Raw genomic sequence first — 19,949 nt, 5'->3', positions numbered from 1 at the left:
GGTAGGTGTTAAGGTATGCCCATTTCTTTGTTCTCCTACGTAACAATAATCTCTAACATAAGTCACAGCTTCCACTCACAGCTTCCAATCACCCACTTAAAGCCTCAGAGAAGTCAGCAGAACTGCTTTACAGTAATTCCATTTCTTTTGGAATGGAAGGCCCAGATTGGAAATCTCCACAAATGAGATTCCTCAACTACCACAGCACTCTGTGTTTTCTCTGCTTTATTAAAACAAACAAACAAACAAAAAAGTCCAGATGTTCTAGTAAGTCTTGCTTTAACATTTCCAGGTATACCACCTGGAATATCTAACAAGGCTATATCTAACAAGCCTCTTGCACTTCATTTAAGAATCTCTGGGAAAACACAAAACAAAACATAATCACATACTCCTCACCAATTTTAATCCATTCAGTAGTTCTGACCTTTAGCTGCTTTAAATTTCTACATATGAGTCAACAAAAGGCCTAATATGTAGCTTTCAAAAAAACAAACTGACACAGGTAGAAAGAACACTTGCTCACCCATCTACCAAAATAAATATTATGTGGATTATCAGGGATGCGGTTTGGGTCCAAACCATAATCCTCCAAAACAGAGAATACATGTTGTGGTTTCTTTAAATTCACTTTTCCTTCAAATGGCAGAAATTCAAGTGCCTAAAAAACAAAAGAAATGCTAATGTCTTATAATAATTTACAATGAAAAATGGCACTTATCTAATACCATTACCTTGTAAGCCTGGAGTCAACATTAAATAAAACATGAAAAGCACTTAGCACACAATGTGGTACAAAATAAACACTTCACAGACATTAGGTATTCCTATATATCAACAATGGCTAGACTGCATTCATCTTGTAGGGTTTTTGTTTTGCTAAATTTACTTACATCTATTCGCTTGATTTTCTCTTCTTGTGTCAATGTCTTATTAAAAGTGTGTATCTTTATTTTATATGTAGAGTCCGAATGTAGAAATGGAACCTAAAATAAAAGGAAATCAGTTTTTTGAGCATTTTAATTCTACAGAATCTGCATGCATGCCTATGTAAAACCACATTTTACTACGCACCATCTTCTCCACAGGGTAATTTTTAAGAGAACTGTACAGCTCCTCAGGAGATTGTCCATGACCCCATAGTTCAAATATAGACCTAGGAAATAAATGATTGGTACTAACCTCAGTAAAGAACTTAGTTCACACAGTAACACGTACAGTCATTTTACTAGTTCTTTATGCACACTCCACTGATTATTGCCTATGTTTTGCAAAGTATAAATGAAAATTATGTGCCCTGGAAACAAATATAACTTAAGCCCAAACCACACACAGAAGTTAAACTTGACATGGAAAGAAGGATTTTCAATAAGTCAGGATATTTTCTAAGTTTTCACATTTTTAGTCTAGAACAAATGATACAGTAAAATCAGTTATTTTAGATAAATGTGTAAAAAGCTGCAGAAAAGTCAATTATTCCCAATGTCTTCTCCATAATACAAAAAGACTAATGACCAAATAAAAATGTTATTAACATTTAGCTGGCCAGGCATAGTGGTTAATGCCTGTAATCCCAGCACTTTGGGAGGCCAAGGTGGGTGGATCACTGGAGCCCGGGAGTTCAAGACCAGCCTGGGCAACATAGCAAAACCCTGTCTCTACAAAAAAGGCAAAAAATTGGCCAGGCATGGTGGCACACACCTGTAGCCCCAGCTACTTGGGAGGCTGAAGTGGGAGGATCACCTGAGCCCTGGAATTTGAGACTAATATGAGCCAAGATCATGTCACCGCACTCCGGCTTGGGCAACAGAGTGAGACTCTGTCATGCATGCACATGCGCACACAGGGACACACATACACACACACACACACACACACAATTTTAGTAACTAAGTTACCCAAAATGTTGAGATCTAATAAGGTATATTCCTAGGTACTTGTTATATTTTTCACCTTTTTGTCGCATGCTCAAAATATTTCATGTTAATAATAAATTAACTTTCAATCCCCTTCTACCACAGAAAAATCTGAATTTAAGTTGGTTTGAATCTATGCTTTTATAAAAGTCTACCTTCATTCTGATACAGTTAAATTGTAAATTTTTTGCTTTGCAAACGATTTCTTCCTTTTCTATTGAATTTACAGAGAAAAGGCTTCTACAATATTAATCTCACTTAGCTATCACTTAAGGTATACCTCAGCTACACAAAATATACAGATAATAAAAAGCAATTAAAAATTATCTTATACAATTGTTAATTGTATAACTGTTATAACAATTGTATAATTGTTAATTGTTATTAATCAAATATATGAATTAGAAGATAAGAGTTTTGAAAGAAGCATACAAGTTCTTAGTACTCCAGTGGCTATTTTAAACCCAACAAGCAATTATTCAAAAAGAGTTTTGTAAAAGTTATGTTTCTGTTTTCTAGTCATTTTTATTTCATAATAAGGCCTGTTAACAAGTTTCACTGTAAAAGATTAAAGGCTGCAGGTAGTTCTCAATAGGATGAAGTTAACTAAATATAGGGTTGTATCCAATTCCATAATACAACAATTACATATGATGATATAAAACATTGCTAACCATGTTAATAAAGCTAGATGTATGTAAATTCTTATTTGCACTGTATTAGCAAATATAATTTCTAAGGAAAAAGAAGTTTTCAGTAATCTGCCAAAATGTTCAGGAAGAAAAAGTAGCTTAAAGATAACACAAGCTGTTTGATCTTTAAGATGCGAGTTAAAAATACAGTTTAATTTTCAAATCTGATAGCAGAAAATTTTCCAATAGTACAAAGAAAAAAGAAATGAAAGAAAAGTGGATGCCAATGATAAAATCTGGAAACACTGAGGATAAATAATGAACAGCATCATTACATTAATTTATATCAAGATTTGATACTCATAATTCTTTTCTCTACCAACTGAAACAGTAAACCATATCTCATGGCATTCCTCACTTTTTGTTACCTTACACTTCACTAATCTGCTTATCCCATTAAAAACCATCTATGAAGAAAGCATTTTTGGATTTTCAGCACTTTGGTTATAATTATACATGGCATCTATCCTGCGTAAGAACATAGTGTTTATATCTCATACTATATTCTCACATAATATGGAAGTTTAAAAAAATTATTCGAAAACAAATCTCTACATTTCCCCAGAGATTCTTGGTTTCAGCGGGTAAATTTCCTCTGGTCGCCCACCGCCACCCAGTGGCAGTTGTTTGTAACTGCAAGCTAAACTGAGCCTCCACACTACTTTATGCCAATATAGCAAAAAATAGGACTGAGTAGTTACGAGAAGTACCAGAATATTCGTGCAGGAGAACATAAGTTTCTCTTACTTGGCACACACTGTCCGTTTCATCAAATTTCTTGCAATATCTTCAGAGGGAATGTTAAGAATCCAAAATGGTGACTGAAAGAAATAACAATATGCAACTTAATTCTAAGTGGCTAAATGGCATCATATGCTTTTATTCAAGAAGTCAATAAGGAGAAGTGCCTATTTGCTACTTTCATGTAAGAATATCTGATCTGACTGTGACCAAAATAAAAATCGTTCCAATAGTAAAAGAGTAAATTAGAATAATATAGTAAAAACATTTTATAAGGACCCCATAAATGAATATATCCTCAAATTAAACATTAATTTTGTATCTGCCCTTTTATGTAGCTTTACTAAAGGAATTAATGCATATTATATCCCAAAGTATAATCTTGAAATTCACCAGGGCTAATCATCCCTTATAATACAGCTATTTTAGTTTTAATTTCTAAGTAATGTATTTCTTAGTTGCTAAATGAGACCTTTTTCTAGGTAATTGTGGCCATCTGAGGGTGAAGGAGGGGCCCTTTGAAACAACTATGATGGAAAATCATGAGGTACATTATTAAATTCTCATTAACTTTTACTATTTTACATTTTGTCTCGGGGGAAAAAGCTCCAAGTGCATGAGGGGTGTTTTCCCAATCCTCCATCCCAACACCCAAGATTGTAAGCTCTGGTAAGCTGCACCCAGATCACCTCTTGCCAGAATACAGCAAAATCCAAAAGGATCCTGACCTCATTTCATCACCCTTAGCCAATTATATCCACACTCTCTTTCCTTTCCTCCTCCCCTCAATAACTGAAAGTCATTCAGGAATAAAAGCCCAACACTACAGGACTTTCAACTGAAGCTCTTTCATCTTTTGCAAGAAATCCTTCCTGTCACACCTAGCTTTTTTCTTTTTTCTTCAACTTTTAAGTTCAGGGATACCTGTGCAGGATGTGCAGGTTTGTTACATAGGTAAATGTGTGCTATGGTGGTTTGCTGCACAGATCATCCCATCGCCTAGGTGTAAGCCCAGCATCCATTAGCTATTCTTCCTGATGCTCTCCCTCCCCAAACTCCACCACCCCCAACAGGCTCCAGCGTGTGTTGTTTCCCTGGACATGTCCATATGTTCTTATCATTCAGCGCCCACTTGTGAGTGAGAACACCTGGTGTTTGCTTTTCTGTTCCTGCATTAGTTTGCTGAGGATAATGGCTTCCAACTCCATCTATGTCCCTGCAAATGACATGATTTTGTTCCTTTTTATGGCTGCACAGTATGCATGATCTCGTTCCTTTCTATGGCTTCCATGGTGTATATGTACATTTTCATTATCCAGTCTATCACTGATGGCATTTAGGTTGATTCCATGCTTTGCTATTGTGAATTGTGCTGCAATGAACACACACACGCATGTATCTTTATAATAGAATGACTTATATTACTTTGGGTATATACCCCATCTTTTTTCTTCCAACATTTACCCCACCCAACAGAAAAATTCAAACTAATCCAAACAGGAAAAAAATGTTCATCTTAGTATTACTTTTATTGAGAAAATTTTTAAAGCAACCTGAATAAAATTAAACGGTTAGATTAATTATGGTGGAGCTAGTCAATGAAAAATATTATGTAACTATGTTAGAGATAAAGGCCAAGTAACAACTTATGCCTATATTGACATTATCAGGTGAGAAACACAGGCTGCAGAAGTAGAATTACAATAGGGGAAAAAGAAAGTACACGAACAAAAGAAAACTGGAAGGCAGCATCCCCAAATTATGAGTCATGTCAAGGAGGAACTGCAAATTATTTTTTCTATTTTCCAAACTTCTGTCATACACTGATAAACTACAGTATTATGCAAAATACAAAGCTCATATATTCACAATCTCATACAATGCACAATTTCAAATTTTAAAATGATTCTCAATATGAGCCCAATATTCTGCTAAATTCTAAATTCAAATTCTAAACACAACTCACCAATGGGGCACAGCCCTTTTTTAAGTGAAAGGACAGATACAAATTATGATGCAACTGTTGATTAAAAATTTAAAACAAATAAAATACTAGAAATAAATCTAAATTACTTAACAAAACCACAGTGTTTCCCAAAATATCCTGTTTATTCCACTGCCTCTCGAAACAGATACAAGTAACCACACAAATATAAATTTAAGATATGCACTTCTTCTCTTCAAACCCAAGGCTCTATTTCTAAGTATACTCCATATGGTCTAATGAAAATTTAACTTACCTTTCCATAAGTTTCTTGACTGCTGGCGAACTGACCTCCAAAAAGCGAAAGCAAAGACTTTATTTCCTGTATTGAAAATATTATAGAGAAAAGACATTTTAACAAAAGGAACTAAAACTGTACTAAGGAAGACAGGTATTATATAGCTAAAAAATAAAAAAGAGTAGGCTGATGATCTAACTGAGGCATTTAAGCTTCAATATCAGACAATTACAATTTAGGGTTCAGAAAAAATCTAATAGTAAAAACCATGGGTAAGTAATTTCTGAGAAATTTTAGACAACAGAAGAGTTACCAAACACTTGATCAGAAAATTCCCTGACTTTGAAAAGGAAAAAAACAGATTACACAAAGTGCAGATTAGTAAGACTGACAATTGGTGAATAAAGTCAAAATGAAAATCAGACAGATGATTTGAAGATGTTTGGAAAAGAAAAAAATAATCAGCCAGGGCATACCACTACGTATTCATTAAGCACAAGTAACTGAGTTAATCTCATCTTCTTTCTGCATAAAGTTACAGAACTAGAAAGAGAACTAATATAATAGATACTTTAAAAGCATCATTCATGCAAAGTTGAAATCCGTCCAGATAGTGCTTATATTCTTTGAAGTAATCACTTTGTACTGATAAACTCAAATGATTATACAAATTTTATAATTTGTATGACTAACAAGTTATCTCCTTAAATCACATAAAACAGGTAGAATCACACTCCTCTGTAGGTCTTACGGAGGATGGAACCTAATGAGAGGAAAATGTCCCACTGCTGGCTGCCTACCATCCCCCTTCTTCCCAACCAGAAGGAAGAGCCTTTAACACCAAGCCCAGCAGCCATCAAAAGGGAAAACATACCCAGACCAGGAAGGTCCCCCCACCCAAGATCAAAAAGAAGGAGAAGTTCAAGCTACTAGCACAATTTCTATTTTTTCTTTGTCTATGCAACAAATCATTTTTTTTAATTCAGTGTTAGAGGGGTTGAATTCAGTTCAATCAGATGGATCGACCAAGAACTATCAAAGACTACTGATAAATCAGTGAAGGCAGCCCAAAGGTTATGTTGCAACAAGGAAAACACAAATCTGAATAGGAGACATCATGAGACTTAGAAGTCAAATAGACCATAATCTGATTTTCAGCTCTTCCAAATACTAGCGATGTGGCTTTATACAAAAATCTTAAATCCTCCAACTTTTAGTTCCCTCATATGTAAAACAGGAATCATAGCTACCTCATCACGTTAGGTGAACTACAAAGAGGGAAGCACAGAACATAGGCGGTTATTAAGGGAATCAAAATGATGAAGACCCTGACAACTGTCCTAGAAGTCCAGTGGCTCAAGAAGTCAACCAAGACTGATAGTTATAGCACTTAAAAGAAAAAAATAAAGTTATCGATTAAGTTACTTGATCTTGCATGATTGTTGTTTGTTCTGTATTAAAGCATATTGTAAAGTCAGCTTTACATTTAAAACATCCAACTACAACCAAGTTAAAACACCAAAGTTTGCTGCTCCTGGAATACACTGTTAAAAAGCTGCAACAGGCTAAAATACAAAGATTCTAAGAGTTAGGTGGGGGAAAAAAAGTGAGAGACTAGAGCTTTATGGCACAGCATTATCTCTACTACCCAAAACTTAAGCAGCCACTTAAAACTGAGAATAAATATGATAACCCTAGTTTCAAATTGAAAAGCAAAACATGTTTACAGTACTTCATCAACCTACCTGGAAAAAGCAAAACACAAAATGTTAATTAATCTTATGGCAAATTCATCTTTCCAGTTGAGACTCTTTCTACATTAGGAATAAAAAAGAATTTATATTGAACATTGGAAATAAAAATGTAGCACAATCTGGGGCATGTGTGATGCATTAATTCCATGAGCTTTTCTGTTATTTCAGCTACTTGCTTTTTCATCCATTTAAAAGGTTGCTTCAGGACAAGCAATAAAGTGCAGGAGTTTGAACTTCAGTAAACATTACTTAGTACAATAAGTACTACATTAAGTAGCTGCCAACTATAACTGGCCCTGATTAATTCTATCAGAGGCAAAACTGGATCTGATCTCTCATTTTAATTCATAAAGGCAGCCATTCATTATAGCGTCCTTGCTTATCAGTTCTAATGCAGTAGATGGGCCCAAAAGTATAGACTGTCCTTTGGATTGCCTTTCCCAGAAGAGATTCTATATCACTGATTTTAATATTTTAAGCAGCCAGGTGTGGTGGCTCCACCTGCAATCCCAGCACTTTGGGAGGCTGAGGCAAAGAGATAACTTGAGACCGGGAGTCCGAGACCAACCCTGGCAACACAGTAAGAACTCCCCCACCCCCACCCCGCCCTGCCCCCTCGCACCAACCCTCAGCCTCTGATCAACACCTGGTCTCTACAAAATTAAAAATAAAAAAATTAGCCAGGCATAGTGGTATACCTGTAGTCCCAGCTACTCAGGAAGCTAAGGTGGGAGGATGGCTTGAACTTGGGCCTTTGAGGCTGCAGTGAGCCACGGTCATGCCACTGCACTCTAGCCTGGACAACAGAGAGAGAACTGTCTCCAAAAAAAAAAAAACCTGTTTTTTTTTATTTGAGACAGAGTCTCGCACTGTCACCCAGGCTGGAGTGCGATGATATGATCTCGGCTCACTGCAACCTCCACCTCCCAGGTTCACACGATTCTCCTGCCTCAGTCTCCTGAGTTGCTGGGATTACAGGCACACACCACCACACCCAGCCACTTTTTTGTATTTTTAGTAGAGATAACGTTTCACTATGCTGGCCAGACTGGTCTAGAACTCCTGACCTTGTGATCCACCTCAGCCTCCCAAAGTGCTGGAATTACAGGTGTCAGCCACTGCGCCTGGCCCTCCCCAAAACAAAATTTTTTAAGCAACTAATATGTGCAAGTCCCTGAACTATGTAAAAATACACACACATTTATCTTAGGGAAATTAAGGTCTAGTAGAACTAACGAAACCACCTCACAACTGAAATGTAAAGTGTAAAAAACAGTACATGTTCTTAAACAGGTAAAAGCAAAAAAGCATTAGAGTACAAGAGAGATTACTTCAGTTTGAGAAGGAAAATTTCACGGAAACTGCCTTAATCCCTGAAAAAAATCTAACCCAATGACAGAGGAATTCAACTTTCAGGGATGGCAAAAGACGTAATTCAGATTAAGCCTCCTGCTGAAAAGAACTAGAAAAGTTGGCCATCTAATTGAAGGCATAGAAAGATAACAAAAATTACCAAACCAACATCCAGGAGAGGACAAAAATTCCAAGGTGGAGCTGATTTTTCCCTGAGATATTTACAAATGCAAAAACAGCTGCAAGAATGAACAGCCCTTCTGAGTGCCCGACAGAAAAGGAAAAAAAGAGAAAGGGCCATCCAGGGGGAGAAAAGGATACCTGATGAAACACCTAATTTACACTAGGATGTCAAAAAGCTACACTCTGTGAGTACATGGGAATCAGAACACGAACAGGGCTTAACGCTTGAAAATGAGTTAAACCCATCCTAGATTCCTCATGCTCCTATGTGTTCCTATCTTCTTCAAGAGGATGTACATCATCCCAGCCCTCAAATTATGTTTTCAAATAAATTTTCAAATACAACATCTGGCATATATTTAAAAAATAGCCCAGCACACTACATTAAAGAGAACCAAAGAAACAATAGAAACAGACCCACAGGATCCCTTTTATCATATACTTTAACAAAACTATGCTTTCTATACTGAAGGGGATTGAAGAAAAAAATAAGAATTTTGGCAGAGGAGGAAAAACTACAAAAAGGAAACTGTGGATCTGAAAAAGAATCAGGTAAAACATACAAAGCTAAAAGAAATAAATATGTGAATAACTCTAGATGAATACTATGTAAAAATCAATAAAGAATGGGAAAGACCCAAACCAGACTAAAGGAAGCACGGAGAGCAAAGGTGAAAGCAGGAATTTAGGGAATAATGAGTCAGTTTTGGCAGCACTAAGGACTAGGTGGGAAGTGACAGCACAAAGGAAAGAACCACACAGTGGTGGACCTTGAATGCCTGACTAAAGATTTTCATCTTAAGAAGAATGAAGGTGTAAAACAGAACAGAGTTTCTGGAAGAATAAACTGGCACAAGGGTAATACACTGACTAAGAAGAATTTACAATGGAAAGAACAAGTAAAAATCACCAAGTACTAAGGTTGTTATGATGGAGACCACAGTCTAACCACTCCATTGGCACAGCATTGCCTTACTTTACACACACTCTTGAGCCTCTCCAGTTCTAGTCCAGTATTCTCTAAGTGGTATCTTTTCTCTGGTACTTCCGAATTATCTTTCTAAAACACGAATGATCTTGTCACTTCCTGGCTTAAAACGAAAAATGGTCAGTGGCTACCCATTAAATCTAAAAATCCAAACCGCTGGCTGGGCGCGGTGGCTCATGCCTGTAATCCCAGCACTTTGGAGGCTGAGGCGGGCGGCTCACAAGGTCAAGAGATCAAGACTATCCTGGCCAACATGGGAAACCCCGTCTCTACTAAAAATACAAAAATTAGCTGGGTGTGGTGGCGCACACCAGTAGTCCCAGCTACTTGGGAGGCTGAGGCAGGAGAATCACTTGAATCGGGAGTCGGAGCTTTCAGTGAGCAGAAATCGTGCCAATGCACTCCAGCCTGGCAACAGAGCGAGACTCTGTCTCAAAAAAAAAAAAAAAAAACAATTCCAAACTCCTTAGAATGGTGTCAAAATATTTGCAAATCTAGATCTTACCATCTCTCTGGTCTCAACGCCCACTACTTCAACCTCCCTCCCCAAGTCTTCCAAATTACCATAATCAATCACACCTCTGTGCCTTTAAGCCTGTTTCTGTTTCTCACAGAAGGGGCCTTTCCAATCCTCTTCACCAACAGAACATGTCCTTTGTCAATTAAGACTTAATTAAAAATGTATTTCCTCCATGAAGCTCAAAACATTAATACTGAATCAATGCCACAATCTTCCTTCGTGACTCCTAAGGCTAATGAGTTAAACACAACTGAAGAAAATCACAGAATCTTAGCATGATTATAGATATACGACTTTCACCTTCAGCTGGTTTTCAGCATTGCTCTAATACCTATGCTGTTCTCCACTCAATCGTTTTACTTTTCCTTGTCAACTCTCCCCTTTACTCTCAATGACTATTTCAAGTTTTACTATTTGTCTCAATTTCCACATTCAACTACTGGCCCATCATCTCTCAAGAAATAACTTTCACTCATTCATTACCTACAAAACAAGCCCTCAGGCAACTACTCCACACCCACCTAACTTTCCTTGTCCAATCTCCCCTCCTACTGAAAAGAGAACCCCTTCCACCATGCCCTTTTATCCCTTCTCTTCCCATCAGCCTACAAATACACTCAAGCTCAATCTCATTCTCTCCATGGGGAGAATCCTCCTTTCACCCTAGGTCCTCCTCAAACTGTTAACCAATTTCTTACTTTCCCTCGTGCTCTAGCTAAGAGCACTCAGTCTATCCTACCTCCCCTTCCTCACTTTCCAGTGACTACTAAACCAAGCCACCTGGCTTCTCCTACTAAAACTCAACATATCAGCTTTAGGAAAATTCACCAATTAATAATCTTCTAATTGGGACTATGAATGAACACTTTTTCACTCTTTTCTCACTAAAAAACAACTGCATTCGACATTATCCATTTGTCCCTGCTTCCTAAAATTTTACCCTTCTAATTTCTGCGGTCTCACACCTTCTGGCACTTGCCCATCTTCCTCATGGCCTCCTCCGACTTTCCCTTAATATCAATGCTTCCAAGTGTGGGGAAAAGAAAGAAAGATCAGACTGTTACTGTGTCTATATAGAAAGAAGTAGACATAAGAGACTCCATTTTGTTCTGTATTTGAGATGCTGTTAATCTGTGACCCTACCCCCAACCTTGTCCTTGCAAGAGACATGTGCTATGGTGACTCAAGGTTTAAAGGATTTTGGGCTGTGCAGGGTGTGCTTTGTTAAACAAGTGCCTGAAGGCAGCTTGCTGGTTAAAAGTCATCACCATTCTCTTAATCTCAAGTACCCAGGGACACGCACACTGCCAAAGGTCGCAGGGACCTCTGCTAGGAAAGCTAGGCATTGTCCAAGGTTTCTCCCCATGTGATAGTCTGAAATACGGCCTCGTGGGAAGGGAAAGACCTGATTGTCCCCCAGCCTGACACCCATGAAGGGTCTGTGCTGAGGACGACCAGTACAAGAAGGAAAGAAGGCCTCTTGGCAGTTGTTGGCAGTTGAGATAGAGAAAAGCATCTGTCTCCTGCCCGTCCCTGAGCAATGGAACATCTCGGCAATGCTGCTCTTCAGGCAATAAAAAGGTTTATGGAGATGTTCACATATGCACATCAAGGCACAGCACTTTTCCTTAAAAGTATTCATGTCACAGAGAACTTTATTTATATGTCTTACTGCTGACTTTCTCCCTATAATGATCCTATTATCCTGCCACTTCCTTTTCTTTAAGATGGTCAAGATAATTATCAATAAATACTAAGGGAACTCAGAGACCAGTGCCGGCGTGGGTCCTCTGTATGCTGAGCGCTGGTCCCCTGAGCCCACTTCTTCTTTCTCTATACTTTGTCTCTGTGTCTCATTTCTTTTCTCAAGTCTCTCGTTCCACCTAATGAGAAATGCCCACAGGTGTGGAGGGGTAGACCACCCCTTCACCAAGCATCTATACTTGGCCCACTATTCTTCTGACCTTACCCTTTGAGTAATTTCATCCCCTCTCCTAGTCTTCATATGAAGAAGACTCCCAAATATTCATCACTAGTCCAGATGACTCTGCCATACTCTATGCATATTCATATATCCACTGCCTCTTGGTCATCTCAGGTTGATGTTACACGAGCACATCAAACTCAGTGTAAATAAAATTTAAATCTTACATCTGCCTATGTTCTCTATATTAAATGGAGACACTCCTACCTATATACACCCCAGAAGTCATACCTGACCAGTGCCCCTTTCCCACATATTCAATCAACCCAGCCCTAATTACTGTATGGCCAAAATATTTTCCCAGTCTATCCCATCCTCTTACCCCTTGCCATAGGTCAGACCTTCTTAATCTATTAACAAGACTATTCCTACAGACTCCTAACTATTCTCTGGCTCAAGTCTTATTTTTTTCAAATCCATCCTCCATAGTGTTGTCAAGCTGATTTAATTTTGTGGTCACTTTTTTACTTAAGGCTCTTCAATAAATCCCCCTTCCAAGCTCCAGGGTTTTCAAGGCTTTCATTTTCTTGCCCCTTTCTACTTCCCCTGCCCTCTTCTTACCACTCTCAGCCACATAACTAGTGATCCAGTAATAATGAACAGCTTGTAATTCTAATTTACTGATTTCTCCCCTTGGTCCTCTAACTCCTATTCATCCTTTATTTCAAGTGTCATCTCCTCTGGAATCCCTCTTAAAGGCCAACATCCCAAATCCTTCAAGTAGATTAGATTTCCCTTCCACGTGCTCTCATATTTCCATGTGCATCTATCACGGCACTTACCAACACTATTTTGTCATTCAACGCTTATGTGTCTGCTCAGCCTTTAAATAGTAAGCTCCTAGAGGACAGAGGTTGTTTACATCATCGTTATATGCCCAGTGTACGCATCTTCGACTACATGCATTCTGAAAACGTTTCTCGAATAAATAAAACACTCTTCTCAAGTGCCCCATCATCTAATCCCTACCACCATCCCCTCCACTGAGCTTGATCCGTAGATTCCAATACTTAAAACACTAGCCTGAGCATTTGCTAGATGTCTCTATCCTCCTAGACGAAGAGCTCCGGGAGTGAGAGGACCGGTCACATTCACCTGCCTAACTCCGGTACTTGGTACACGGGCAAACGAATGAATGAAAACGTTTAAGCAGGCCGAGGGGTTTAGTCTCGGACTTCTCTCACAGACACCCTCCGCCAAGCTCACCCCGCCCGAGGACTGGGGACGCGTGACCCGCGCTGACCAGCACAGACCCCCGAATCCCAGCCTCCTGGAGCTATGCAAATCACCTCCACCCACACACCCACTCCACTCCAGCGTCCTCTTCCGTCGGAAGTTGCGGAGGGCCCTACGGACTCACCGGCAGGCGGAACTCCAGGTGTTCCTGCGCCATGAGCAGCAGATACCTGTTAAGGGTACACGACGGCGCCATTGCAGCTGCCCACCGTGCGCCTGCGCGGCCCGCGCTCGGTCCCACCTCTTTCTCCCTCCCAAAACGGAGACAGAGCCTGAAGGGCCGGAAGCGGAAGCTCGGCAAGGCAGGCGCTATCCCGATGTTTCTCGCGCTCGGAGTCCGAAACCCCGGCCGCTGTGGGAGGGGCTTCCTCATCTGCGAGTGCCTAGTGGTTGGGGGTCTCCCAGCGCTAGTAGCTGGTGGGCGGGGCTGCGTGGTTTTCAGGAGCGGCGTATGGTTGTAAGACAGTGTATTTCCCAGTGATTTTTCCACTTGGAGTGTACTTCCAGCTTTCTCTACAGCCCTTCAAAACCCGTTCTTCAAAACTGGACTGAAATTTCACCATTTCCTTGTAAATTTCACCATTTCCTTGTAGACTTGTCTAACCAGCACAGTCCTCGGGAACTGATTTAGCTGGACCAGTCATTTAACACTTAGTATACTTTTCGTATTTATGTAACAACTTTTCGAGAGCACATGCCTTATAACCCAACTAGGATAAACTCTTGAGGTCTGAGATAATCTCTTATGGTTCACTCTATTCTTAATAAAAACCAAAATAGTATCTTCTTCAAAGTAGGCAATAATTATTAGGTTGTGTTATTTGTTAGACTCAGGACTAAATCCACAGCCAGCCATAAATTAAAATTTGGAGAAAGTTCACACTGGCACAGATTTCATAGCAGATAGTTTATAAAATATATTTTAATTGCATATTCCATGTATATATGTGACTTTTTTTTAAGACAGCCTTGCTCTGTCACCCAGGTGAGTGCAGTGGCGCAAGCATAGCTCACTAAACCTTGAACTCCTGGGCTCAGGGGATACTCCCACCATAGTCTACCAAAGTGCTAGAATTACAGGCTCAAGACTTCCCTCCGGGCTGTTTCTGCTTTTGAGAGTACTGAGCCCTTTGCCCCATTGAGAGTTATTTCTTTTGCATTCCTCTGCGGTATTGCACAACGTACAAAAGAGTATGTATCTGGCATATCCCCAGCAGCATGTGCCAGAAAAGTAGTTGATGCGTAGTGGTAGTGATTAAGAACATAGGCTGTGGTGTCAATATTAGATTCAGACCTCACTTCCACCATTTACCATCAATGTGCTCTTAACCTCTCTGAGCCTGAGTTTTCTTTTAAAAATGGAAAAACACACTGCCTCCTGCAAAGGATTGTTACAAGGATTAAGTGAAATAATGTTCATAAGGTGTTGAATATAACATCTGGTATATTGAATGGGGTCAATAAGTGGCACTTGACATTTTTCTTAAGAAAATCACATGAGAACTTTTGTTAGCAAGAGATCTGTTTTTGTTAGAAATATGTCTCAAGTTCACTTGTGCTAAGTGACTCTCAGAAGCATAGATGTCTCTTGACCCCAAAACTTCATAAAAGGGGATAAAAGTACTTTGAGACAAGAAAAAAAAAAAGTCGTTTACTATTTGACAAGAGAGACCAAGGTTGGGACAGAAAACCAATGAGATGTTGGGAGAATAATGTGCAGTGCTTGATATGCCCCATCCCCAGAACTTGTCAAATCCTCAGCAAAATTAATATGGAATTTTGATGGAGCAACTTTATAGAGAATATCAAAGAATTGCTGATTTTCACGCCTGGATTAATATAATGCTATATAGAGATAACAAATGAGACTACAAGGCCTGGAGAACCCAAATGGAATTAAGTGTCACTGATTTTTAACCCAGCTCCTTTGTGCTACGGTTCAGGACTAAATCTATACTAAATCTCCACTTCAAAAATCAGGAGAGTATTTACATCATGAATCTAAATTGTTGGATACCTGATTGTAGAAGTAGAGGTTAACCTTGCACAGGCCACTAGTTAGTGTGGAACTACTGTGACATCAATTAAACTGCCTTTGAGGAACTCAGAACCATAACTGTTCAAAGTTTTTGAGCTTGCAAGAGTGGTCAAGAAGCAGCAGGAGAGTAAGGATTTTTTTTTTTTTTTTTTTTTAACTATAGGGAGCAAGGAGGTTCATAGTCTGACTTCTGGGAACTGACCCAAAGTTCCATCCATGTTCCATGTTCCATCTTCTAGGGCAGACCTCTTAGAACCTGGCTCCTTCTGTGAGACAGCTATTGTGCAAATATTAAAGACTATGGTATAGGCTGCCTGTCACTAAAAAAATCAGAGGACATTCCTGGGAAGTAAGGATCAGAAATTGGAAAGGGGAATTTTGAGTTTTGGTTTTAATATGCCACTTAAGCATTGAGGCTAGTAGACACACTCAGAGAAATGAATTGAAAGTTAACAGGTCCCAGCAGCAGAGGTCATATGTAATATCAAAACTGCCCGTGCATCTATCTCAGGCTGCATCTAACACTTGAAAAGGGTCTAGGTATCACAAAGAACCATAGGGATTTGCACATCAATAAGAGGGAGAAAAGTTCTCTTCATATGTATTAAGACCACGAGTTTTGCAATTAGTAAAAAGAGGCTTCTGAATGGTTTGGAGAATAAGATTTTATTGGAATAAGTTACATAAGAATTGCACAAATTTTACTGTAGCGGAGCATTACTGAGGTTTGAATTTCTTCATGTCCCAGAGGGGTCTCCCCTCTTGTCAATCTTAATGAAGATAATTTAGGAAAAGAGAGAAATAATACTGCCTACTCTAAGGAAACAAGCCTGTATGAGTTGAAATTCTGAGGCACCAATTCAGACTTAAAGTAGCTGGAGTTGATTTAAGTATGACTCAGCTACTTGAGGTCAAATTTCCAACAAGATCCCCAGAAGCAGAGAAATGTAGATCCCATCCTCTTTTCTAAAGACTCCCCGAAGCAAACTTGAAGCCCTAGTTACAAACTATGCCCTCTAATTTGCTACCTGGAAAGCAGGTTCTATGCATAGAAAAAATGTGAAGGGAAACAGGCTGGAGACTCCATTTGAATGGGATGCCATTTATTACTTCCCTTGGCAGAATGTGTGAACCAGAGGTAACAAAGGTTACAGCACATTTACCTCATTTGAGCCATGTCTTTTATCCTTCCTTCCTCCTTTAAATCAGAAGCAATCATGATTTCTAAAGAAAGAAAGACTTCTGGCAAGTCATTTAAAGTAGGTATGCCTGTCATCTTCTACATGCTTGTTAAATCACACAGATTCTTGTTTAAGCACAATTCCCAGTAATCCCTATCTCTTGCTCCTATTTGCTTCTCATGAGTAGGAAAATTATTGTATTTAGTATAGATAGTCTCAGGTCCCAAAAAAAAGAGATTTTCTTGAGAGTCTACCATAACAAGGCCCAAAGGGGAATTATGCTTAATCCCATAGGGCACAGATTCTCAAACTTAACTGAACATTGTAATTACCTGCGGAGTTTTTAAAAAATACCGAGGCCCGGAATCTATCCCCCCAGATTCAAATTTTATTTGGCTGGGGTGTGGCCTTGACATAAAGATTTTTAAAGGCTCCCCAGTTGTTGATTTTATGTGCAGCCAAATTTAAGCACTACTTATGGCAGGAGTTGTCAAAGTGTCATCCTAGGACAGACAGCATCAATATCATCTGGAAGTCATTTAGAAATACAGAATCCTCCCCTACTCCCAAACCTGCTGAATCAGAAATTCTGGGAGTAGGTCTAGGAGTGTGTTATAAAGAAGCCCAGCACGTGGTTCTGAAGCACATGAAAGTTTAAGAGTAACTGCCTGAGGAAAAAGAGGATGGATTGACGGGCTATGAATCCCAGGAGGCTCGGGTACCACAGATAAATAGCATGTTTTATTGTCTTCTAACTTGCTTTTGAGGAGCGAATTTATGTGATAATGTTGCAAAGTGTTTCAAATATTTTTCTCAGAGGAAGATGTAACAAGAAGAAAATCTTCTTTTACTAGCTGGATTGATAACTAATTTTTTTTTTTTTTTTTTTTTGAGATGGAATCTCGCTCCATTGCTAGGCTGGAGTGCAGTGGCATAATCTCGGCTCGCTGCAACCTCTGCCTCCTGGGCTCAAGTGATTCTCCTGCCTCCTGAGTAGATGAGACTACAGGTGGCCACCACCATGCCCGGCTAATTTTTTGTATTTTTAGTAGAGACAGGTTTTCACCATATTGGCCAGGATGGTCTTGATCTCTTGACCTCATGATCCACCTACCTCAGCGTCCCAAAGTGCTGAGATTACAGGCGTGAGCCACACCATGCCCGGCCAATAACTAATCTTGAGAGAATCTCTTTAGCTGAGAAAATATCTAGAATAATCCTACTTAAGTTAGGTGATTTCCTATGGGTTAGGTATGTTGGGTAGAACTAGGGCTTCAGAGAAAGTTAAAACATGTCTAATGAGAAAGTAAAAGAAATGTGTTCCAAAAGCAAGGAGTGAAGTGAAGGAAGACAATAAGGAAGATGGCAGGAGCTATATAGCCCTGTAAAAGTTTGGCTATTAAATTCTTGAACTACCTAGTGTGGGTGAATTCTCTGGAAACTCAAGACATTTCACAACTGAGTTATATATTGATCATGGATACTGACCTGAAGGACATAATGCCAGGATGGTCCAGCTAACATCTAGGTTATACCCTTGATTTTTGGATTGAAAGTTGCCTGAAATTAGGGTCTTCAATCAGATTTTGGTTTATTATGGAAACATTTTAAGGAACTCAAGAGATTTAAACAGATGTACTTACCAGGAATATGAGTCAGTCACTAGACTAAGGCAACGGGGATGCAAAGACAAATTTAAAAATAAATCCCCCAGCCACAAAACAGCTCAAAATCCAGTAGCAAGAAATATCCCACTACATCTTGGCTAGATTGTATAAGGTCTATTCTAGGAAGATAAACAAAATACCATGAAATGAAGCTGAAGAAACAGTATTGCCGAGATTAGGGATGAGAAGTTTCAGTGAAGACTTCATGGATTAGGAAACATTTGAACTTGGACTTTAATGGGAACAGATTTTCAAAGGTGTGCCCAGTTTAGTTGTAGTAGTAAAAATGGCTAGCACTTTGGTATAAGTGTAGGAAACAAAGCTGAAAAGGCTGATAAATTATCTTCAGGGTAAATGGTGAGATTTTCATAAGAAAATTGCATGATCAAGTTAGTAATTTAGTCAGTAATTTAGGAAGAACTCTGATGAGGCTGTGTTAGAAAGGGAGTATCTGGAGGCATGAAATCTAGTCAAGAGTTTCTAGCAACATTCAAGGAAAGAGAAAATGAGTATCAGCAAAGGCAGAGACACCAGGCACTGAAAAGAAAATTGGTTTCTGTTTCAGGGCCTTTCAAGGGGACAACCCCGTGCCAAAACTTTTTGTGTGTATCTGAGGGCAGTGTTTAGGATCTGTGGGTCTGACAGAACACTCAAGCATACATGTTCTGTTTGTTGAATGTGTAAATGGGTTGAGAGGAGACAATAGGGTCGGAAAGGATAAAAGCAGGGAGATAGTGAGGAAGCTACTCCTGCAATCTAGATAAGAGATGATGATAACTTGGCCAAGGTGATAGCAGTGATGAGAAGTGGTCAAATTCTGAATATATGTGGAAGGTACTGCCAACAAGGTTTGTTAATAGGTTAGATATGAAGTGTGAGAGACAGGACTCAAGCATGACTCCAAGATTTTCGCCCTGAGCAATGGAAAGATTGGAGTTGCCATTAATGAAGATGGGAAAAACTAAAAGGAACAGGTTGGGAAGGAGGAACATTTTAAGCTTGAGATGTCTATTTCATATGAATAGAAAATATTATACTTAAAAGATATTTGGCTTAAGGATTGGTTTAATTAATGCATGATTGTTCATTGTGAATCCATCTCTACTTTTGTGATTTTAAATAACTAATCATGTAATGAGGATCTCATTCTCCTCAATCAGAAGTGGACTTAGATATTTTCATTAAGTTGATTTCAGCTGAGTCAGATCTGTTGTTTGTATTTATATTGCAAGGATAAGAGCTCATTCATAAATAGATGAATCAACAAGTATTAGTTTCATTTTAGTGACTTGGAGTATTTGTACCTAGTACATACTAAAAAATTAATGAAAGTTGTGGGCACCAGCTTTTATAAATGACTTTTTCATATCAAAATCTAGACGTATGTAAGTTATAAGTGTTACAATAATAAAGGCTGTGTCCTTAACCTTGGATTCTTTATATGAAAGAGGTGTGTTTACATCACTACAGCATA

At 38.9% G+C, this 19,949-nt stretch overlaps 1 protein-coding gene across 3 annotated transcripts in view; it reads right to left on the bottom strand.

The window, feature by feature from the left end:
* The window catches only part of TRMT11 (tRNA methyltransferase 11 homolog), a 127,681-nt gene extending 113,766 nt beyond the window's left edge, over window positions 1–13,915 (bottom strand). For 2 of the 3 annotated variants that reach the window (XM_023230695.3, XM_023230694.2), the window contains exons 1-6: window positions 13,714–13,915; window positions 5,590–5,655; window positions 3,356–3,429; window positions 1,075–1,156; window positions 894–986; window positions 527–661 (exon numbers count right to left, since the gene is read on the bottom strand). In XM_023230695.3, the coding sequence (XP_023086463.1) occupies window positions 527–661; window positions 894–986; window positions 1,075–1,156; window positions 3,356–3,429; window positions 5,590–5,655; window positions 13,714–13,785 (522 nt within the window). In that variant the 5' untranslated portion in view covers window positions 13,786–13,915. Of the gene's footprint in view, window positions 1–526; window positions 662–893; window positions 987–1,074; window positions 1,157–3,355; window positions 3,430–5,589; window positions 5,656–13,713 lie in introns of those variants that run through there. The other variant, XM_023230696.1, reaches the window with a different exon arrangement.
* Window positions 13,916–19,949: the final 6,034 nt, after the last annotated feature.

Source organism: Piliocolobus tephrosceles, chromosome 5, assembly GCF_002776525.5.
Source record: "Piliocolobus tephrosceles isolate RC106 chromosome 5, ASM277652v3, whole genome shotgun sequence".
Lineage (NCBI taxonomy): Eukaryota > Metazoa > Chordata > Mammalia > Primates > Cercopithecidae > Piliocolobus > Piliocolobus tephrosceles.
Note: the sequence above shows the minus strand (reverse complement) of the source record. Positions and strands in the feature narration are given on the sequence as shown.